Source organism: Colius striatus, chromosome 13 (assembly GCF_028858725.1).
Source record: "Colius striatus isolate bColStr4 chromosome 13, bColStr4.1.hap1, whole genome shotgun sequence".
Classification (NCBI taxonomy): Eukaryota; Metazoa; Chordata; class Aves; order Coliiformes; family Coliidae; genus Colius; species Colius striatus.
In genome coordinates, this window is record NC_084771.1 from 19,644,380 (window position 1) to 19,668,082 (window position 23,703).

A 23,703-nucleotide genomic window follows, 5' to 3' on the forward strand; every position below is an offset into this window, starting at 1 on the left:
TATTGAGATCCTTACAAGTGTATTAATGGTTTCATTTTACTACATTCTAAGAATAACATCAGCTGAATATTTTTGAAGATAGCAAAATTTTGCATTGCATTGCATTTCCCTGAATGAAAACATGGAATTGTCAAACTATGCTTAAGATTGTTTAATGGTAATGATACTGAGCTTGAGGCACTGCAGAGGCAAGCTGACAGCTTGTTTCCCTCCAGCGCACCGTATCAGTGAAATGCTCAGTCTGGAAACGTAGCTGATAAAAAAGGATTATTAAACCTGGAGTTAAGAAAAGGCTTTGGTAAAGAAACCACAGTACCTGGGGAACCTGAGGTTCAAAAGCCAACGAGTTAGAGCTCATCAGGAAGTTGAGACAGGTAGCAGTAAGGAGTTGTAATAGTCGTTAAGTTAGGAAACAAAATAAAGCACATACAGATTAGAACAAAGAAAAAAATCTACCCTGAAGTTATCGAAAACAGATCTAAGTACAAAGAATACAACGCTAACACAGTTGAGAGAAATCAGACTGCAAAGAAACTTGGAGGTCTTTTTCAAAGTGTATGCAGAAACAAGAAACTCAGTGCAAAATTTCAAACACTGATGGTATCTTCTTCAAATATTTCCCCCCTCTCTCCTTGTTGAGTATTCTCCTTCCAGCTGAGGAAAAAGCTTTTTCTGAACTGTTCCATACACAAAACTGTCATTGCCAGATACTGGCTTGGATATCTTCAGAACACCAGAACAGCCTAACAATCAGCTTCTTGTTCATCTGCATCACACTCTGGTAAATTCCTTCAAAAGGGATTTTCAAAAGATGCTTCTTTGTAACACAGAAAAACCCTCCAAATGATTTTTCCCCCATTCTTCTAGCTCTACCATGCAAATATACATTGTTGCACTTACAGAGATAGTATATTGCATGTTGCATGCTCTAGCATTACCTACTGAGATTATAACAGCACCCCACCAAAATCTCACTAATAACTCCAAGTGTTGATTACTCTGTAACTCTGAAGTGATGGCCCCTGCTCTGGGCTGCAGGACCAAGTTTAGGAGTGATGTCACGATGTGTTCTTTGCACACTAAAAAGGCTGATCAAGTTTTCTTGACAGCAGAGGATGTAGACTTCCATTTATTTAATGATAAGCATGATCCCTTTTGGCAGCAGCTTATCACTACCTTAAGCTATGGTACCATGTGCCTGAAACTGCTTACTGTGCAGAAAAACCCTTCATTACCAGAGGATGGATACTGCACATGCTCTGTGTTTAAGGGGTCTCTATCAGCAAGTGGACAAGAAAAAAGAAGATAAAATAATATATAATCCATTAATAGTACAAACTCCATATCCAGAATGGTAAAGATACTTTTTCAAATAGAAATTAATTGAATTTCTGGTTTTCAAAAATTAAGTGTAGTATAGTTAGAACATTAGAAACAGCACAATAAATTCTAGGGTAATATGATACATGTTCAAAAAAAGAATGAATTACTGCAAACTATTTGAAGAAAAGGTGATGCAGAGAAAGGACATTCTCAACAGGGAAGTCCTTTCAAGAATTCCACAAATTACCTGGAAAACAAAGCCCCAGAAACTACCCCAATGTTGCATAAATGAACAGATTTCAAACCAGCCTAGTAAAACAAACATGGGGTGGGAGATTGGAATGTAAGGTGTTCTGCACAAACCAGAGAAAAAGCAGGGCCAAGGGAAATGACAAGAACTTCTCAAGTGGGACCTTCAACCATGCACTAGGTTTCAGAGCCACCATGCTGTTAGTAGACATAATGATTAGTCAGCATAGACGTGAAGAGTGAAAATAGAAGCATTACAAATCCACCAACTCTAGTAAGTCGTGCATTTGTTGAAATTGGTGTTTCACAGAATAAATCCATGATCACATGAAGTCCAGTTCTGGCTAAGGTCCCTTCCAACCCCTACCATTCTATGATTCTAACACCAGAAGAGATGTTACGGGAAGGCAAAAGAACATGCGTTGGATGAAACATTCAAACCCATGCCACCCTCCCAGCACAAACACACATGTGTACCTTCTGTTTCAGTTTGGCCCCAAGTGCAACCAGAGGTTCAGGATGGTGTAAGTAGGCACAGAAAGCCTGGCAGAGGACCCACCAGCTGGCTCATGGAACTTCCATGTACATTGTCCAGATCCCTTCTGTCCCTTGCTCTTAATACTGAACACATTGCAGGCTTGCCAGTGCAGGGGCCACACATTCCTTTCCCCACTGGGAAAAGTAAACACGACCCACACCGTATGCATGTGACTAGAACTCAGTCTCCATGGGTAGTGAAGTGCTTGCCTACTTCTGAGTTAAGCCCTTTGCTGAATCTCTGCTCATAGTTCATAAACACCCCAATATCATCAACCAACCTGTGGCTCATGGTTTTACAGTTGGCCAGGAATTTTTCAGCATGCATTGCAGCCAATGCCAATCCCATACAACATACTCAAGTGTAGCTCACAAACATGCAGTGTAAACTCACACAGGCATGGCAAGAACTAAATGGGTTTTGAAGTGTTTCAGCAGCAGGCATATTGAAATCCATACAGAATGTTCTCACTGTGGTGACTGCCATACATTTGCAACAGCAGTGGGTGCACAGCAAGCCCCTTCACCGAAATGAAGGGGAAAAGGAATTTCCCTAAACAAACTTAGTGAACAGGATGATGCACAGGCATGCACATGTACCCTTTGTGCAGAGAGATGGAACAAGTTCCTATCTTCATCAGTCATTTCAGACAAAAGACAACCAAACTCTCTTCAGAGACATATTGCTAATTATCACCGTACTTAGATTCTCCTTTGTCAATCTACTTCAAACGTGTCAGGACCCACAGAACTTGTTGGATTTGCAGAGAAAAAAGTGTGTGTGAGGGAATTGGGTACCCCAGAACTCAGAGGTTTCTGTAAGTGGAATTCTAAAGCTCTTTTCCAGGTGTACTTATGACTAGTGTGCAACACCTCTTTACTGACAGACTTCTGTTTACAGTATCACATCACTACTTGAAGAACATATTCTCATCGACAAAATAATGTATCAGCTAGTTTGGAATATTTGTGCTTTCCTTCTTTTCACATTAACCGAGTTAAATTGTGCTTCAGCTTCCATTCAAGAAAAAGAAACAATGGTGCCTAGCCACATCAGGGAGAATCTGACTTAATCCCTTGATTTTGCACTCACTGCCTAAGCAGAGGGAGGACAAATAGCACTGTCCAGGGGATGGAGTTTGGCTGCTTTTTGTGGTAACCAGAAATTAATTGTCTAGATAACAATGTAAAAAAGTTATTAAAAATATCCCTCATACAGTGAATTCTGAATACAGTTTGGGGAGCTGGAAAACTGCTTTGGAATATAAGAACCATCTTGCTACTAGAAAGCAATGTAATGACAGCTAAATACAGGCAGCTGAAGCTTTCCTTCTCTCCTGTATCCCCACGACCTCTGCACTGACATGGTTCCTTTTGTCTCATCCCGAGGAGTATTGTGATAAACTCCCTTACAGAGATTTTGTCACTACACTTCTCAACACTTTCTAGAATCTCTGCTGAGGTTTCAAGTCTTCTCCAAAGTGGGGTTTTACAGCCTTGAAACCTCTTTAAGCTGTGCAAGTAGCAGGGCTGAATGTAATTCCACTTTTGAGTAAAAACCATGATGTCTTGCCCACTGTAAGTCTCTGTCTTTCCTTCCCTAGGTGTTCAGTGGGAACTTCCCATGTACCTGCTTGGTGTATGCCAGAAATAACCTAAGGGTATCATTCACGTGAGTTTTACCTGGGGGGCCAACAGGACCTGGAGGTCCTGGAGATCCAGGTGGACCTTGACCACCAATGCCAGGGATGCCTGGTGGGCCTGGGAGTCCTGGTGGGCCACTTGGTCCAGGGTCACCTAGAAGAAGCCTCTTGGTTAGTTAAACAGTGACCTCAGTTCAGAGAACCTTGCTTTCAGAAGCAGAGTGCCTGCACGTTGTACTTGAAATCTCATTCCTGCATGCAAACAAATACAGATCTGACATAGGAAAAAACCACACTTCAGAGGCTATTTCTGAAATCCAGAGATTTTTCCTCACTCTGTGTGGAATGTATGCAGTTTACATTTCTAGGCTACACAGAGACACATTTTTGTACCATAATCCACATTAAACCCAATAGATGCTCTCCAGTAAACCAGGCAAGCTCTGCAGCTCAATACAGGCAATGATTAACAGCAGGAATTGGTGAACTGCAAACCCTCTCTGTGTTAAAGCAAAATGCATCTGAACGACCATTATTCTCTTGAAAAAGTTTTACCCCCACATTAACACGATTTGTCTTTGGAACCTGGACCTTCTAGACCTGCCCTGCAGTACTGCTTATGTCTTTTGAGAACACAACTTTGCACTTACACAGGAGTATCTGATTTGGAAAACAGACCCTGAAGTAATTACTCTAATGTTAGCACTGTTTTATTTAAAGTTCAATAGGGAACAGAAAAGGGAAGGGTTATCCGTACCTTTGGGCCCTGGAGTTCCATCAAAACCTGTCCGTCCTGGGAGACCAGGGTTTCCTGGGAAGCCAGGATCACCTTTAGGTCCTTGAACTCCTTTTGTGCCTGGTGGTCCTGGGGGTCCAGGTGGTCCTGGAACTCCAAATCCACGATCCCCCTGTAACAAACAAAGTTTATAGAATGGAGTTTTCTAAGTTCAGCCTCTCCTAAAAGTGTTATAAGTAGCAAGGAAAATATTTCCACCACCTTAGATTTCAGCTCCTTTTTTCCTACCCCCACTCAATCCTCAAGTGGAGAATGTAACTTCCCTGTCATCAAAAGCAGACAAGACAAAATTCTACCCACCGATGAACCTCTAAGAAAGTTATTTAACCAAGGAAACACAGACCTTCTGTCCTGGGAAACCAGGTGGTCCTGGAGGTCCATCCAGACCAGGGCGACCTGGAGTTCCTGGAGCTCCTGGGGGGCCTGGAGTCCCTGGGAAACCTACACACAATATGGAGGTTAAGCCAGAGGAGGAGAGGACACCAAAATAGCGGTAGAACAACTCTTCCAGAAATGCTAAGTGCTCATGAAAAGTGATCTCTGAAAAGAGGTTCCACTCTAGCTCAAGGATAACTTGAGGCACACCCATTTGGCTGAGAGAATTTTTGCACAGAGGATCTCAGAGGAGGGCACTCCTCACACTCTGTGCTCTGACAAAAATGACTAACAGTTCATATTAGAAACATTAGTGGCCCGAGGCAGCATTTGGAGATCTTTTATTGATTCAAGCTCAAACATTCATCATTTCCAAAAGTTTTACCCACTTCCTTTTGTGTCCTCACTTTACTGAAAAAGGTAAAGCTACTGTGAAGGAGCAGTACAGTGAACAGAGGAAAAAGAGCTCAGCAGATTTTTTTCCTGATACTTCTGAAGCTATTATGAAGATGTATAAATTCAAGACATTTTTTAAGGTTTCTAGAGACAGAAATCAACTCACTAAGAAAAAGTGTAGAAACACAACCCTCCACGTCTCCTCTTCCAGCCAGTAAAATATAGTAATATGACTGTACACATACCTTTTGGGCCTGGTGGACCTGGAAGTCCAATGCCAGGAATACCTGGCTCTCCCTTTCCACCTGGGATGCCTGGTAAACCACGCTGACCTGGCTGACCAGGATCTCCTGTAAAAAGAAGAAAATCAACATAGTTATCAACAATCAGAGTAAAAAGCTCTTGGTATTCCCTGGATATCTAGTTGCTGCTTTACCTGGAAGACCTGGGTCACCATTTCTCCCTGGAGGACCAGGGGGGCCAGGAACTCCTGGTTCTGTAATAGTCTGGCCAGGGTCACCTTTTGGACCTAAAACCAAAAAGAAGACATATGTATAACTTCTGTTTTTCTTTGAGGAGAAAAAGATACTAGCCACATTCCAAGCTTACAAAGAACTTAAACACCAGCAACATTTTAACCAATGGGCTATCCACTCCAGAGCCTCATACAGCACTTACAGGCTTAGAAGCATTGTTTAATATTAAGACAGCTTTCTTGAAATGTTCTTTTTTTCTCACTTCCTCTGAGATACCATCATGGGAATAGTATTTTCGATAGCTGATACTAGCACAACATGATGAAGATCTGTGCAGTTGACAAGAAAGTAACAAAAGCAAACTTGTTCAAAGCAAGCTCTCGTTTTCAAAAGCTGTTGTAGTTGCAGTATTAGTGAGCATAAGCCAGATGGTTGTTACAAAGCATTTTCACTACAGTCAGTTGAGAAGGAGAAGCTTCCCTAGAGGTCAGAGCAGAGGGTGAGTCATGTGCCTGTAGTAACAGCACAAATTCTGCCCTCTTTGAGATTCTGTGATGACCTTCAACCTGGGAGTTGATAAATACCAGGTCTTACAAGACCTTTAAGAAAAGCTTAAAAGTAGAACTACATTCTGAGAACTACTCAGAGCAAAAGGACAAACTCACCAGGAACTCCAGGAGGCCCTGGACGGCCTGATACACCTTGGATGCCCTTTTCACCAGGTGAACCTTGTGGACCAAAACCAGGAGGTCCAGGAAGTCCTTTGTCTCCAGGGAGACCTGGTATTCCTGGATCGCCTGGAATACCCATTTCTCCTTTGAATGCAACACTGCCCTGAAACAAAGAAGAGCAGGATGGGAAAGGAGAATATGCATTTACTACCAAAGAAGTGTTTTATTGCTTCCTCTTTAGCAGTTTTCCTTCTAGTTCTCAAGGCCATTAGCTACCTAACATCTGACTAACATGGTAGAGAAGATTTAATTGGCTGCTTTATTCTTCACACTATGTAGTCAAAAAGTAGACAATGGCAGAAGAGACCATCTGACACTACCCAAGAGAGGAAATCTCAGCTTATTTTTAGAGGCATTGAAAAATTCAAGGGGCACTTCTGCATACCATCACTAGATTGGGACCTACTGAAGAGAACAACTGCAGTAGTCACATTCAGAAAAAATGCATTTGCCAGTCCTCTTATCTGTACTAGGTCAAGTGCATCCAGGACTTCCCAAAACATGTTCAGTCAAAGACAGCATAAAATGGAACTCACAGGTTCCCCCTTAGGGCCAGGTAGACCTGGTAGTCCATCTCGTCCAGGAGTGCCATCTATGCCAGGAAGGCCTGGAGGTCCTGGGAAGCCAGGGTCTCCTTTATCACCTTTCATTCTTGGAGAAGTCAGGACATCCCCTGGGTCTCCTTTAGGACCAGGTCTCCCAGGAGCACCTGGAGATCCTGGGAATCCCTGAAAGGGGAGGGGGAAAAAAAAAAGCAGAGAAAGCATTCAATTTAACTTCCACTTTCTCCTTGACTTTGGCACAACATAAGAATTATGCATTCAAGCTACTTAAGAACAAAAAAAGAGAAGTATTAGACAAGAATTTAGATCTACTGTGTACAGATCTACCACACATACAAGAAAAATGAGACATTAATTTCCCACAAGAACATAACACCACCACTTACTGGTGGCCCTACAAGGCCAGTTAATCCAGGAAGCCCCTTTTCACCTTTTGGTCCAGGAAAACCAGGAGAACCTGAGTAGTGGAGAAAAATATAAAAGAAAACCATAAAACTGTAGAAGTTATAAAACATGCTGTTAGCACAAGATAATAGATGATTGTTTTAAAATCAGGCAAGGTTTAGTTCAGGTTTTTTGAAGAGCTTGATTTTATGTGAGTCAAACTAAATTTGCCACTCTAAATTATATCAGTAGTGTCAAAAATTATCACGCTTCAAAAAAGCTCCAGCTCCTCTATCACTTCAGGAACAGCAAGAAGTAGAAGCTAATTTCTCTCCCAGTTAAATCTACAGCAGACCATAAACCTTTAATATGCAGAATGGTTTCATGTCTGTCTTTGATCAGAGAATTTTGTTTAGGACTAGATTTTTAATGAAGATGTTAAAGATGAATGATCGTTTTACACATTTCCACACTGTTTCTTCCCAACACTCCCATACTGTGCAAAATAGGACATAAAACAATTATATACAGGAGCTGACAACTGTGCATCTGAATTTGTACACAATACACAGATACATCATTAGCATTATACACTAATGAAGTGATTTTATGGAACACATTAAACAAAACAGTGAAGACTACAGCCTTACCTGGACTACCTGGAGGTCCTGGTGGTCCCCTCTCCCCAGGAGGCCCAGTTACTCCAGTTCCTATGCAATTGAAGCATGTGTCTCCTTGATCACCTAAAAAGATTTGCATTGAAAAAGCACACTTGAGCATCAGATTTTAGGAAACTTTAAAAGAATTCAGCACAACAGCCAACCAATATCAGGCATGATTACAATTTACTTATGATAGTGCAAAATACATTAAAATAAACAAATGTTTTCAACAGTAAAAGAAAAAAAACTGTAGAATTTTTTTTCTCAGAAAGAGTCCTCTTCTAAAGTAAGCACTTGACATTTCAAAACTACAACTCTAAAACACATGTATCAAAATTCCCAACTTTAACTGGACTGGGAATGTTCATTGATTTGACAATAGGCTCAACTAATTGCATTTAAAAAAAAGAAAGAAAGAGAAAAAGGTTTCAAGAAGCTTGGGAATTTCCTTCACATACATAATTTTCTGCAATTTGTCAATGTAGTATTTAAGAACTTCATTTAGGTTCATTAATTAATCCTTACAGTCTCCATGAGTAAAAAAAGACTTCTGTTTGAAAGCAGTGCAACATTAAGTGAGATGCTCAAAGTTATCTAAGGATGTCCACGGTTGAGCTAGGAAAAGATTCTCACTTACCCATATCAGCATCCTCATTGCAAGGTTGTCTTTTTGGAAACAAGGACACACATTAAAGATGTCTTTCTTTTGCTTACCAAACAAACAAACTAATTGTAGACTGTCCAACTCAAATTAGGAATCCTGAATTTATAATTTCAATGTTGCTTTCCATAAAAAAAGTCAGATTTATCCTTGAAGTATAAAACTCTTTCACATAAGTTGCCAATTGCTGTTACAAAGTACTGAAGCTTCTGTCTATCTGGGAGGTACACATAAACCTGCAGTTTTCCTTCAGTCATGACCCATGCTAGGCCCTAGCACTGACTGAGCCCTCATAACTTTCAGATTCCTGCACTTCAACACTAGATGAGAGACTATCCTATATTCAAATGAAAAAGCTTTCTTAGAAACAAAAAATATCTGTACTCAACCCTACTGGGAGGGGACACTTTATCCTTACTCAATGTATGTTTTACATTGTTTAACAAGCTTTAACACAAAGAGAAAAATCAAGATATCCATGACACTGTACCTTTTTGGCCTCGCTCTCCTGTAAAGCCTTGCTGTCCTGGAATTCCTGGAGGACCTGGTGGCCCCTGCTCACATAACCCTTCACCTAAGGAGAATTGAGAGAGGTCGAATGTTCAATTTCCATTAGACCGACGGCAGCACCGAATACATTAATTCAATGCAAAAATGGAATTCCTAGGATTTGTGTGGCTATTCTAACATATCCCCACAATCACAGACTAAACATTCTGGCAATTCAGACAGAGGAAAACCCACCAATGTAACTCAAAAGGAAACAATCGACAATAATATACAACAATCATCAGTTCTCCTTCATAACTGTCTCCCACTACTCCCCACAGCCTATACACTTTCATCTCTACACTACATCCTGCTATTTACCCTGATATCATAGAAGCATTTGTATGAAATATCAGAGTAAGTGGATGAAAGCTGCCAATGTCATCAGCTTCTCCCTGAACCATGTTAACCCCTCTCCACTACAGCTTTCCAGTTCTCACATTCCATCTCCTGTTTCCTGCTTCCCTTAAATCAACAAGAAGTCAAGGCTCTTGATCCAAAGCATCCACTCCCAAGTTAATCTTGTGTGGTCTACGTGCTGTTAATGAATTGAAAACTGGAATTATTTGCAAAATTACTCCTTTAACTCTCCTGGTATCACAGCTCTTAGTAAGGAATAGTCACTTGTTTTGACATGTTCAGCCTCTTCTACTTGCTGTTTATGTCACCATCACTTACCAGGAGGAATAGATGGTGCAGGTGGCCCTGGGGGACCTGGTGGTCCTGGAGGTCCTTGTGGTCCATCAAGTCCTGGTTGCCCAGGAATAGAAACACCAGGCAAACCTGGATCTCCCTTCTGTCCTCTCTCACCAGGTAAGCCAGGTGGGCCAGGGGGTCCAACAGTAGTGATCCCTAAGACGGGAAGAACTTAGTTTCTTGAAAGCGTAAAAGTTTGAATCACATTTTTTCAAGAGTGACAATGACATGCTATGCCACAAGGTAAGTTGTGTCTCTCCATGTAAATACATCCATAACATTTTCAATGGAATCACACTACATCTTGATGTACAGAATTTGACAGATGCACATTTTGCATTTTCAGAAATTTTGCTATGAAAAATCAATCTGAGACTCAACAATGAAGTTTATGAAGGAAAAAACCCCACAGGAATAATGAAAGGAAGCACTGATGGAAAAAAAGAACATTTACAAGGTGTAACACTAAAATCAAAGTGCTTCTCTGTGCATGTACAAAGCAAATACAGGTGTCACTCTCACTCCCACTGTAGACTCCCTTAGTAGTGGGCTCATGTACAGTAGACTAGGTTTCATGGCCAGGTCCTGGACTTCTGGTACACAATACTTTCTCTGTGCAATGCAATGGATAATGCATGTTATAGGTAAGTGATAGGAGATGAATTACCCTTAAGACCATTAAGTTAGCATCTGTTTGACAACCTTGATTAGCATCCTCTCTTCACCACAACAAGGGCAATAAATGTTCAGAATTCCTCATACTATCCTCGTAAGCTAAAGACCACCCCTCAAGCTCAAAGGTAGCTTCACATAGTTTTGCCATCACTTCCCACTCAGTCGGTCTCTCAAAAGGAGTGTGAAAAGATTTTGAAGCTACATATTCATTCAGACACTTGAGCACACAACTTCTTTTGACGCTTGAGCTCCTACCTGGAGAACCTGGCAAGCCAGGTGGTCCTGGCCTGCCAGAGAATCCACGCTCCCCTTTGGCTCCTGGAAGTCCTGGCAATCCTTTGCTACCTTTTGGTCCCACTGTTGCATCAATGCCTGGTCTTGAAATGACCTGTGAAAGTTTCGCAATCACGTGAAACAACTTGCCAAGAAAAGTCTCTAGAATGGTGAAGAAACGTGAGGGAGGAAATGTTCAACATACTTCAAACCTTATAGCAATGACAGGATGCTTTTCATACTCCACTGAATTATCAGGTAAAATTCCAGTAAAGAGCACTCTCCAGTAGGAAGCACCTTTACTGCCAAGCCCACATAGTTAGAACAGGCTTCAGTTAAGCTGACTCCATTTCTGTCGGTCTAAGGTTACAGCCTAGTCTTGTATTAGCCTACCAAATCCTAGAGCACAGAATCTATCCTGGGAGAAGGAAACAAGTGTTTCTATTAGACAATATGGGAAATGTTACTGGTTTTGTTATAGTTAGACTTGGAGATGAGATAGTTACCCAAGAACTATGATGAAACAACACTGTCAACCAAATGCAGAAAAAAAGAGAAAGGATCAGTGACTTACAATTCCAGGCGGACCAGGGGGACCCATGGCACCTTTTTCACCCTATCAATGAAATTAAGAGCATTTTTTATACTGCATATTTGTACACAAAGTTATTGCAAATATTCTTCAACACTGTAATTACTACTGAGCCATAACTGAACTCGGTGGTGGCAGATTTTCAAGCTACTATAGCAAGAATAACAAAAATCCTAGCATACCTTTTCACCCTCTCTTCCTGGAGCACCATTTATTCCAGGTCCACCAGGTAAACCCTTCAAGAAAAGAACGATAATCACATTCATATCTTCTCCATATGAGAAAAAAAAAACTTTATAAGGATTCTGCTTAGGTTAGAAATGTACAAATTACTCACATCCCTACCAGGCTGACCAGGTTCTCCATCTTTGCCAGGCTTTCCCTTCAAAGACATAAACACGCATTGAAATAAAATGCTTCAGTGCTGAAGAATTATTATGGAAATTATGTTACTTATTTTCCACTTTTCAGTAAACCAAACTTTCTCTAGAATGCAGTCTTTGTGACAAATGCATCAAAGACATCAGCAAAGTATAATCAATGGAGTTATCTAAACTGATGTTTTCATTTTGGAAACCAGAGCACAAAAACATGAAGTCTCAAAGAAGTGTTGTGTGCATACAGCACAAAATGATCTCCAGTTAAATATTGCTATGTTTGAGCAGTTGACTATTTATTGTGTTTAGTAATTCTCTTTAACATTAGAGAAGTCCTTTATACAGGAAATAGATCCTAACTATCTAAACACTGGAACACTATATTTAATTAGGAAATTAGTATAATGTGACTGGAGAAATTCAATGCAAACATTTCTGAGTTTGAATTTTAACTCTCCTTTAAACCAAATGTAATTATCTGAAGAACAATATCAACAAAAATATAAAGTGCAATTCTGCTCAAAGAAATTACTTTGAAAAACCATATATTTTTGCTGAACAGACTTGTCATTGCTGCAATAACAGCAGTGTAAGCTCCCCTTTATTCCAGACCATCCACTGGGCAAGACAAATAGACCTCTATTGTAGCATTACAGAAGCAGCACGAATGGGGGACACCTGCTTGAACGTGACTAGAAGAGGGGAAGAAGTTACACTACAGTGCCAAGGTCAACTCTCAATCACTGAGAGGTTGATAATAAGACCTGGTAGGTATTACAGCATAATGTGATTAATGAATTCTTTATTACTAGTATATGAATTTGAGGATTTAAGATTTCCTGAGAATTTAGAGAACTACCTGTTTGATTACAGACAATGACATTTTTATAACTATATCTGAAATGGGTCTAAGCCATACAGAATAATGTGCACCCCTAAAAGGCAGCTTTAGAGTAACTTAATAGCAAAACTGCACTTTCAGTATGCAAAATGCCTAAATTCAGAGTAACAAAACCAAACAAAAACATTGGGGAACAAGCTTTTGTCAAAAGGCATTTGCAATACCCCCTCAAGACTTTTATTCATTTAGATATCTGCAGGTTTACGTGGTTCTCATTTACTTTTGCAGAGAGAATAAAAAACCCTCTCAAAAATATAACGTGAATTTTGGCTCTGCAAATGTGCCTTGTTTGTAACATTCCTTAAAGAACACAAACCAAAGTCCTCCTATAAATCCAGTGTCTAAGAAGGATTTTATCTAGAATATCAAAGATTTGTTTCTATCGCATTTATTTCCTATGGAAAATAGAAAAACTATTACCAACACATTTCTAATCAATGTTTGCTTATTGTCCAATTAACCTGAGCAAGACTTGTGTCTTGGGTTTCAAAGAGGCCCATTATGTTGATGAAACTATGGTTTCAGTAGTGTGAAAGTAAAAATACAGAATGCCTTCAGTTGGTAGCAGCTGGTCTTTTCTTTGCTGGTCCAGACCATGTTATTTGCATCTTATTTCTTAGCACTTCTTTCTAATCTCCCTCAGCTTTTCTTACCTGTGATATCAAAGTAAATTTAAATTCTAAGGTGGATTTGAGCCTAGACAGGAAGAAAGTGACTCCTGCTATCCCTAGATGCAGCTATCCTGACTCGTCCCCTCCACAGATAGTACATAAACTCAAGTAGTCTCTTGGAAGGTGACAAATAGATTTTTGGTCATAATGCAATATTCAGAGACTTGGCTTTGTGACTCACCTCACAAGTAAACTCACTAAGAATGAGCTTACATGGACCAGCTTAAATATATACCAGTCTTATGCTGCTTGGCAACCCAATACATAGCAAGCTGAACGAAGACCCTCTCTAAAATAACAGAGTAAACTGTAGTCCAACAACTTTCAGGAGGGTTTCCATACACGACCAGACAAGATCATTCAAATTATTTTCTCCTGCCTCCAAACTAAGATCTACATGTAAATCATGCTATCAGAAAGCATGGAGAAATCCATAGCTAGAAGCACTTCATGAACCAGATGTGTCATCTACCAGTTTGCCAGGTTACAGGAAAGAAAAAAAATGCTCTTACCCAGAGGCTGATGGCCCCACCTGGATTCAACACTTGCTTAACTCTCAAAGATAACACTGATTGGAAAGATAAATGTCTGGTTAAACAGATTACTTACTCTTTTGCCTGGTTCTCCTTGCTCACCTTTTTCACCTTTTACTCCACCGGGAGGACCCTGGACACACAAACGTCATCTTAAACTGAGCCCACAAGCCAGAATAGAATGAATTTACTGTTCTGATACAGATGCAACGAAAAAGAACTAAAAGAGCACTACTCACAGGAGGGCCTTGTGGCCCAGGAAGTCCTGGTGGGCCTGGATCACCTGGAATACCCTGTCAAGTGTGGGCAAAGAAAAAGGATTAAAGCTTTCATCACTCCCTAGTAGCTCAGTTGACTTAAAAAAAAAAAGAGAACTGTTTTTGCTGTCATTTAGATCTTCAAGTACTATGAACAGTAAAGAATCATATTTATTCTTTCTTTGTGTGGAACTTCAAGTGAATTCATAAACTCTTTTAACTATTCATCCTGTTTATTTAGATGATTCACTCCACTAAAACACAACTGCCTCCTGTGTGCACCGCAGCAGCTGGTTTGGTGGCCTGCAGCTGCTACACAACAATAAAAAGAAGGAAGACAAAAAAAGGAAGGAAAGAAAGAACAAATGCCAGATCCTGCTGAAATTATAGGAGCAACAGTCATGAGATTACTGGTAATTGCTGAAGTTGCAAGGCCTCAGGATCAATGGCGTGCTCGTCAGAAAAGTGTCACAGGATCACTGTGTTAAAAAGTTGGATTTCTGTTTTGTCTTGTTACACCCTTTGTACAAGTTCTTAAATCTCTTCACCATTCACCTGAAGAAAAGTTACAGGCTCTGGAATGCAAAAAAGGTTGCTATGTAGAGTTTCTGTTATTTTCCTAGAGGCCTCTTAGACTTTCACAAGCCCATCTATACACTTATCTTTCATTCAGAGATCATAGTTTGAGGTACAAATCAGAGATCTGTGTGTATTTCACAAAAAAAGACCACAAGAAAAAACAAACTTGAGGCATCATTAATGACAAAATAACCTCAAAACAACAGGAGGGGGGAAAAGAAAAAAAAAAAAAGAAGAAATTGAGTTAAAGTTTTTGAAAGACTTCTTCACAGTGGATGACATTGGTGGTCAATTAATGGGAATGTGAACCCCCAGACAGCTTTGAAAATCACAGTCTGGGTGTTGCAAGGAATGAGAATATTTCAACTGCTTTTACTGTTACTATGAACATCCTTTAAGAGGGTTTCTTAAGAACAGTCATTTTATTAAGGGAAGTAACTGAGCTAATGTAGCATGGCTTCTACTAAAGGAGTACTCAGGCCCAAAGTATTCAGTACTTTGAGAAAAAAAATAGAACCTTTTCAGTAAGTAGGATGTGAGTCTGTATGAGCCAAACCAATAGAGGCTGCAACTGGACTGCATGCTCATTGCAGGTAGATATAATTTTTCACTCACCTGATCTCCTTTCTGAAACTCAATGTCATTGGGTCTCTTCTGTTCTCCAATTTGTCCTGGTGGCCCTGGAGGTCCTTGAAGACCTTGTTCACCCTGATGTGCAAGAAGATGGCAGTTTTTTTACAAGCAATGCAAGTAAAAAACCATGCATAAGTATTTTGAAAGTAATAAGCAAAAATATCATCATGATCACCTACTCACTTTTTCACCTTTGGGTCCTTGGAAATTCAAACCCATATTACCCTGCAAAAAGCATAACTCATCAGGCCTTAGAAGTCACAAATGAACAGAAAGAAAACCGAAGTCCACCATCACATCACCATGAATGAGGGAAAGAAAATACCTTAGGTCCTGGCAGCCCCGGTGGACCAGGAGGTCCCTGTGAAAAAAAGAAACAAGGAAAAGGTCACTTCCAAGCACTTTACATGCCTCCCTGTGGGAAAAAGTCCCAAAAGAACAATGCTGCTACTTTGACTCTTGTGAATTATACCCACGTTGACAAGACACCTCCCCTTCCTCTACGAGCTGTTTCTTCAACTTCAAAATATATAAGAAACTAGTTCTTCCTTTAAGTGAGTGACAAAATTAACAGTGATTAAACATTAAGGAATGAATAATCAAAGCCTAAATAAACTCAGTATTGTCCCTCAGGTTTCACACAGATAAGGAGCCTGTCCAAAGATTCAGCCTGATTTAAAGTAAAAAGAAGTTTGGAAACAGGCTGATTCAAATGTACCCCATTTAAATGTGCACAATAGCAGCTCCAGGGTGAACTGAACACACAGTTGCTCTTCTCCTCATACCAAGTTTTGACCACCAAAATCTCTGCTATTTATTGACTTGCCTCTGAGAACATGAAAAAGAAATAACTGCCTCATTTAACACTTTATGGGAAACAGGTTAAAGAAACGTACAGTCAAACCTGGGGGTCCTGGAGGCCCAACTGGACCTGGTATTCCCATGGAGCCAGGTGGGCCCTGTTGAGAAAGTGGAGGAGGCTATGAGAGAGGCACCTTTTTATGAAAAATCCCCAAACAGTGAGACCTTCAAGGTCAAAACCCCAACAGTCTGCACCCCACACACCTTAAATCAAAGTAGCTGATCACTAAGCTATCAATCTGTCCTTATGGAAAAGCCTAAAGCAGTGTATACAGTGTTAGGAGTGTTCTGCTCTCAACATCAGTGCACCTCTTTGGCTTGGATAAGGGAATGGGGTTTTGTTTGTTTTTAACTACTTTTGCCTTTCTTTCTCTTCATGCACTGAGAGAGAACAACAAAACACTTTGTATTTGTGATTCCTCCCAGCCAGAAAGAGACAATAGGGAAGCAGAGATCAGAGGAACAGAAATGCTAACAGGCTCAGTCTGGTCTAAATAGCCTGGGGCTTGCCTCTCTGTACCAGGAAATTGAAGTCTCTGGCTTCTGTCCAGTCCAGGCTGATAAGACTCATTTTCTGTCCCCCTTGTTCTTCTGCTAAAGCAATGAATGGCTCAGTGGGGAAGCTTAGGCCTGGAGTCACTAGCTGTTTTCACAGAAGACTGCTGGGAGAAGAGCAATGCTGTTTAGGAGGTGTAACATGAAGAGAACAGCTGAGACACTATCCTCTCTTACCACCCTCCAAAACAGTGGCTACAGCCCAGAAAGGCAGATGTTATTTGCTTTATGTCAGGGTGAAAAAAGGAAAGGAACTCCAGAACTGATACAGAGAATGTCTCAGAAATGGCAACAGGCAGGGGAAACAGAGAATCTCGTAAGCAACTCTGAGTACTGCTGTTTGTTGGATAACACTTTCCAGACCAAGGGACTTTTCTTGCCTCTGTGGGTCACACTAATCAGAGAAATATGGAAGCACTTATAAGCCATAAACTAGAGGTATATTAAACGTGAGCTCTGCTTCTCCATGTAAACATACAGATCTCCCAGCACCAAGTGTCCAGTTGTGCTGTAATGCAAATACTTTTCACGTTACCTGTTACTTCATGTTACTTTTCATGTTATTTGTTATCATGTTACTGGCTGATTCCCCAGAGGCTGTGCTGCCATTCAGTGGGATCTCAACCACCTTGAGAGTTGGGCAGAGAGGAACCTCATGAGGTTTAACAAGGACAAGTGCAGAGTCCTGCATCTGGGAAGGAACAATCCCATGCACCAGGACAGGCTGGAGGTCGAACTGCTGAGGAGCAGCTCTGCAGAGAGACCTGGGAGTCCTGATTGATAATAAGCTAAACAAGAGCCAGCAATGTGCCCTCGTGGCCAAGAAGGCCAATGACATCCTGGGATGCATTAAGAAGAGTGTGACCAGCAGGTCAAGGGAGGTTCTTCTCCCCCTCTACTCTGCCCTGCTGAGGCCTCATCTGGAGTACTGTGTCCAGTTCTGGGCTCCTCAGGTCAAGAGGGACAGGGAACTGCTGGAGAGAGTCCAGTGCATGGACACCAAGATGATCAGGGGACTGGAACATCTTTCATATGAGGAAAGGCTGTGGGAACTGGGGCTGTTTAGTCTGGAGAAGAGGAGATTGAGGAGAGATCTTATTAACATTTATAAATATCTAAAGGGTGGGTGTCAGGAGGTTGAGACATCCTTTTTTTCTATAGTAGATAGTAACAGGACAAGGGGTGATGGGGTGAAGCTGGAACACAAAATGTTCCGCTTAAACATCAGAAAAAACTATTTCACTGTTCAGGTGAGGGAGCCCTGGCACAGGCTGCCCAGAGGGGTTGTGGAGTCTCCTTCCTTGGAGGTCTTCAAGACCCACCTGGACATGTTTCTATGCGACCTGATCTAGGTGAGCCTGCTTCTGCAGGGGGGTTGGACTGGATGATCTCTAAAGGTCCCTTCCAACCCCTACCATTCCATGATTCTGTGATCTTCTTGGTAGAACAACAACCTAATAATACTTAATGGAACTTACAGGTATCCCTGGAAGACCTGGAAATCCTGGGTCGCCCTTCTGGCCTGGCAGCAAGGATGTAATTATTTCACCAGCTTCACCCTAGAAGAAAATAAGAAAACTTTAATCAATTGCACATTTTACATTTCTTTATCACCATTCTGACTCCAAAGGACACATAGTGGCTCTTAACTCTGAGGGACTGAGAGTTATGCTACATTCTAACAGTACTGCAATGTAAGTACTATATTCTCCAAGAATAGCTCCCTTTAGGAGAGATGAGGAGTCTTTAGATGGCTAAAATACTAACTATTAAAAGCTCTTTTTATATGTACAAATATATCAACATTGATTTACATTTCAAAAGATTAGGAGATTGAATTAACGATGCTTCTCAAAAGAAAGACACATTCTAGCTCCATGTAAAAGCAGTGGATAAGACACATGGGGAAAAAAGGCTTATTCAGCTTTTTCCAGTGTCTCACCTCCTGAGATTAATGCTGACTATGCTGTTAGAATAGTCATACTTTATGTTACATATTGAAGCACAGTTTCCTACTGTTTTCAGGGAAGATCTTTGTTTTGAAAGTGTACATTCTGATCAGCTTGTCTTTTAATATCTTTAAAATAATTGAAGGAGCTGAGAAAAACAATTCAGCTTAGTAATCACAATGTCCCAGTACTAGCATTACGCTGCCTTCTCAGGAGTTTAAGTTTCCTTTCAAACTGATTTGATCCAAAATTGATGCTTTGGCCCGTGTCAAGGACATAATAAAAAATAGAAAACCCTTAAAAATAAAAGGAGACTTTGTGGTCCAAAATCAGATGATGACACCAGACTATTTGCATTAAGAGAAAAAGTCATCTTCATAACAATCTACAAAGTAGAAAGCATGTTTCCAAAAGGAACATAAGATGTTGCACTATTCTCTTCACTGGGTATTTAAAGTTACTATTGCTTAGTCACTAGTAGTGTTCTTGAGCATGCACAGGTAGACTATTGGTACATTTGAGTATTCATAGGCATTTTGCTAACCCTCACACTCCCAAGGAAACCAGCTTCAGAAAAAGGTTTGCTACTTCTGGAAGTACTGACCCAAACTGGGTCAAGCTACTGCAGAATTTCCAGTTAGTTTCATTGCAGTGTACCAGAAACACTAAGCTTTCTGCAGAATGTCACTCCAGATTCCAGTGGATGCACATGGTCTTGCACAGAAGCATGGAGGTTACTTAGGCCAGATGACACTGCACACCCATGGCTGGTTAGCACCAGGCCGGAGCGCTTACCTTCATCCCCGGCAGACCAGGGGGTCCCTTTGTTTTAAAGGAAAAAAAAAGAAAAAAAGAAAGGTCAATAGAAACAAATCACTGGTATGTTACTTGCAAATTACTAACCACATGTACGTTTTGAGACAACAAAGAAAAATTATGATCTTCAGAATCAAATGGCCAAATTAGAGAAGTACTTCCACAGGGAGCATTGAGCAGTAAAGGGACTCCATTTCCATTTCCTAGCAGTTTGTTTCTTAATGACCTCCTATTATCCATCCTGTCTACTACATTTCTTTCTGTTTGTACTTTGGTTCTGACATTCACTTTGCTGTACATCCTTGTGTTTTATAGTGAAAACACTTTACAATGTCTCTTTTTTTTTCCTGTCTCATTAATCATAAGTAAGACTCTTTAGATGTACCAGATGAGAAAAGAGCTTCTCTGACACATCTGCATAGATTTGTATTTTTCTGCAGCTGGCAAAGCATCTCAGCATGTGAGAATTCAAAGGACTTTTTATTAGCTTTAGCACAGCATGCAGCAAAGCTTGCTTTTATTGCACATGTAAAATATTCTGATTAACCATTAAAAAATGATATATTCTTATTTATTAAAAGAACAACTGCAAAAAGAGGCTGATATTTATCTGATCTTTCAAAGATCTAAGTAGAATTCTCTCAGTGGATTACAGGTAGCTGATCCAGAAATCTTTTACTTACAGGAGGCCCTTGTAAACCAGGAAAACCTGGACTGCCTGGGAATCCACGCTCTCCCTTAGGGATGAAGAAAACGATTAGCCAAAACCAAAATGTAGCAAAACCAAACAAGCACATTTTGACTAGAAAGCCAGTTTCATTACTAGCCTAGGACTCCAGAGTAGCACACTGCATTGCAAGAAGCGATAGGAGAAACACTTTATTAAATTACACAACTGAATGAATTAGAACTTGCCACATTCAGAAACTGGCACGTAGGTCCAGGCAAAGTGCTATACTATGAGATGGAAAATACACATGGTGCCATAGAAATTAATTTTTCTTGTGGAAAGATCTCAATGTGAAGCCAAGTAACATGTTAGAATGAAAGTGACTCCTTCAAACAAGGATTTTGAATCAGTATTTTCAATGCAATTTTATTAAAATTTAATAATTAAAAAGATTCAGTTAGGTTATGAGTTTTCCTCGGTAGTAAGAGTCACTACAAAGATGAGATTGAGTATATAATCAAATTATTAGACACTTCTCTCAGCTGTTAGCTATAAAATTAAGGATTAAAACAAAGATTTTAACTACATTGGCTGCAGAGTATTAATGTTGTATCTTGGTGCTGGTAATTTCTGGCAAAACTTGTGCTTGAAGGCTTCTCTCAGATGTGTGCCTAAGTCTGAATTATTTTGTAATTCTCTCTACAACTCAGTTAACGGCAAGTACTTCAGGCACATAATAAACTAAATCTATTTGCTACAACCAGAAGAATAAGAGCTCTTTATCATATTTTTTCTGCACTGTTAAGAATTTTAAAGGGATTCCACCTTTGTTCCATTGCATCCTGGGATACCCTGAGGTCCTGGTGGCCCATCTTGTCCTGGTAATCCCTTTAAAGTGGAAAAGAGGTAAATCGAGTTAGCTTATAGGATGCTGTTCTGGGTTTGAAAGACAAAAGGGAACAGATTTGTATCTATACAGCCCATTCCTACTCACAGGAAGTCCTGGTGTTCCTGGAAACCCTGGAAGTCCTGGTGGTCCCTAGAAAAAAATAAATCACATATGTTTTACACAGTATGGTACAAATGGATGTGCAAAAGGATTTACCAAGATTTTACTAAACGCAACCTATTTGTGCAAGTGAAGAAAAACAGAAACATCTGAATCATCTGTAAAAAACAAATGATATTCTGGACAGGCATCAAGGTTCTTACCCTTATTCCAGGGAAATATCCACAAAAAAGACAATGAAGAAGACAATGCAGAACAACTAAAGCAATAGTATGTAGATATATATAGAAAATTAATGAACACTCATGGTGTGGAAAATGGATGTGTCCCAATGAAGTCAAAGATGCATCAATTGTCACCAGCTGAGGGGTCTGACAAAAAGAAAAAGCAAAGGTACAAAACCTACAGGATTTCCAGACAAATCAACCTCTCCCATATCGACCCTACATATACTGTTGTTTACTTCAGAATAAACTGAAGCAAAGTTACTGGCACTTGTTTAGGTCCTGTACAGGAAAACAGATCAAATAAGTATTGGGGCTACTCTCCCTAATGAGTTTATTAAAATAAGTAATATGTAAGATTGCATTACTTATGCAATCTTATCTTGAATGTAAAAAGTAATACAATCTTCTCTAGATGGTACATAAGTTACTCTTTGGGTTTAAGTTAAACCTCGCCCTCCATAGATCACCATTTCTCTGAGGTCCCACTCTATGCCTGGCAGTCTTTGTCCATGATTCCTATATATCACCTGAAAACTGTACCAATACTTACTCTGATTCCTTTAGGTCCAATAGGCCCTGGAAGTCCATCATCACCCTAAACAAAAAATCAACAAACAAACAAAAAATCACCCCACACTCATGTTTTCAGTCTGTCTTTCTATCAAAGTAAAATGTAAGCATGATAAAATTTCTTGTATATACTCATAGTGAGTAGATTAAAGGTTGTATCAGTTGTCATTTCTTGAATAAAAGGGTTCAAGATTATTTTATTTTGGGGGTTGGACTTCAAATCAAAAAGTAATTGTTACAGCTGATAAACCATGACTTAGAGGAAATGTTCTTAAAAAAAAAATCACAGCTATTCAAGATTGCTTTCAAGCAATCTTTCTGCCTTCAGGCAGATGCCTGTCATCCAATGTCCTACAGAGGCCTCTTGTGGACAAGACAAGATGTACATCATCAAACATGAATGATACTGTACCACTACTGTTCTGTATTACAGTAACCCAGAACTGTCTGTGAAAATCTTGAAAAGTATTTCTAGAATAAAAATATAATCAAAGTTTTTACTCCAAGACTTCTCTGTTGTTTCACTCACTTTTGTCATATCCAATGTATCTTTTATTTTTTGTACAGTGTCATTTTTTTCTTATCACCTACATACATTTTTCTCTGCTTCTTTTTGATGTGGTTGTTAGTTTATACTGTGAGCATTTACAAAATAAATGGTAGACTCTGGATAAACTTGTGTTGATCATAATAAACTGAAAACCTCCAGGGAAAGAAAGGAGCATTCCTCAGTTGTCTGTGCATAGTTCAATGAGGCCTTCATTTGCATTGCCCACCCCAAGCCAGACCAGGAATGTCCCCAGGGGCAAACAACAGCTTACCTATGTGGTGGGATGCCTCTGGGCAGCTGCAGACACACACCACCCAGATCACTAATCTATGCCATGGAGTGCACTATCACAAAGGCTCATCAAAGTAGGTACCAGTACCTTACCAAACCTGTTCTTTGATCTTGAGCTGCAGTACCCACTGAAAGGATCCAAGTGTGCATGAAGTGTTGGCAAACGCAGGTGGAGGTGAAGAACGGGAAATCTGGAGCAATTATTTTCCTCTGGTTGACTACTCAAACCAACCAAACAAGAACCCTATGTCATACCCTAGCATCTGAAGATTTTGGCTATTCACCCAAGGATTATCAGGAGTTCTGGAATGACTGAGCATCAGCCCTACAAGCAAACTAACACTACCTAGCATTTTCATGCTATTCAAGTGAATTGGGATTTACCTTCGAGCCTCTTGGACCGGGTGGTCCTTCTGGTCCTGGAAATCCAGGCAAACCTGGCTGTCCTTCCAAGCCAGGGAACCCCCTTTCACCCTAAAAAAAAGAAGAGGTGGTGGTAGAGGTGTAACATGTCAAAAACACAAGTTATGATAGAAAAACTCAGAAATTACATTCTCTTTCTGTTTTCCATAGGAAATCATCATACAGACAAACAAATACTGATTAAATATCTCACCTGCTTAGCCACAGAAGTTTCTTAACACACACACATTGCCTTTAATTGCACCACTTA

General features: G+C 40.2%; 1 protein-coding gene across 1 annotated transcript in view; it reads right to left on the reverse strand.

Moving 5' to 3' along the window:
* COL4A5 (collagen type IV alpha 5 chain) overlaps window positions 1–23,703 on the reverse strand; it is a 74,815-nt gene that overhangs the window by 23,533 nt on the left and 27,579 nt on the right. Inside the window, exons 3-30 of the mRNA XM_062006293.1 lie at window positions 23,415–23,504; window positions 22,170–22,214; window positions 21,378–21,422; window positions 21,209–21,271; window positions 20,397–20,450; window positions 19,693–19,719; window positions 18,427–18,507; window positions 16,429–16,491; window positions 15,858–15,893; window positions 15,716–15,757; window positions 15,515–15,607; window positions 14,303–14,356; window positions 14,140–14,196; window positions 11,919–11,963; window positions 11,764–11,817; window positions 11,564–11,605; window positions 10,972–11,104; window positions 10,024–10,197; window positions 9,287–9,370; window positions 8,124–8,216; window positions 7,476–7,546; window positions 7,063–7,254; window positions 6,461–6,629; window positions 5,756–5,848; window positions 5,565–5,669; window positions 4,892–4,989; window positions 4,510–4,660; window positions 3,793–3,906 (exon numbers count right to left, since the gene is read on the reverse strand). Of these exons, the coding sequence (XP_061862277.1) occupies window positions 3,793–3,906; window positions 4,510–4,660; window positions 4,892–4,989; window positions 5,565–5,669; window positions 5,756–5,848; window positions 6,461–6,629; window positions 7,063–7,254; window positions 7,476–7,546; window positions 8,124–8,216; window positions 9,287–9,370; window positions 10,024–10,197; window positions 10,972–11,104; window positions 11,564–11,605; window positions 11,764–11,817; window positions 11,919–11,963; window positions 14,140–14,196; window positions 14,303–14,356; window positions 15,515–15,607; window positions 15,716–15,757; window positions 15,858–15,893; window positions 16,429–16,491; window positions 18,427–18,507; window positions 19,693–19,719; window positions 20,397–20,450; window positions 21,209–21,271; window positions 21,378–21,422; window positions 22,170–22,214; window positions 23,415–23,504 (2,368 nt within the window). The remainder of the gene's footprint in view (window positions 1–3,792; window positions 3,907–4,509; window positions 4,661–4,891; window positions 4,990–5,564; window positions 5,670–5,755; window positions 5,849–6,460; window positions 6,630–7,062; window positions 7,255–7,475; window positions 7,547–8,123; window positions 8,217–9,286; window positions 9,371–10,023; window positions 10,198–10,971; window positions 11,105–11,563; window positions 11,606–11,763; window positions 11,818–11,918; window positions 11,964–14,139; window positions 14,197–14,302; window positions 14,357–15,514; window positions 15,608–15,715; window positions 15,758–15,857; window positions 15,894–16,428; window positions 16,492–18,426; window positions 18,508–19,692; window positions 19,720–20,396; window positions 20,451–21,208; window positions 21,272–21,377; window positions 21,423–22,169; window positions 22,215–23,414; window positions 23,505–23,703) is intronic.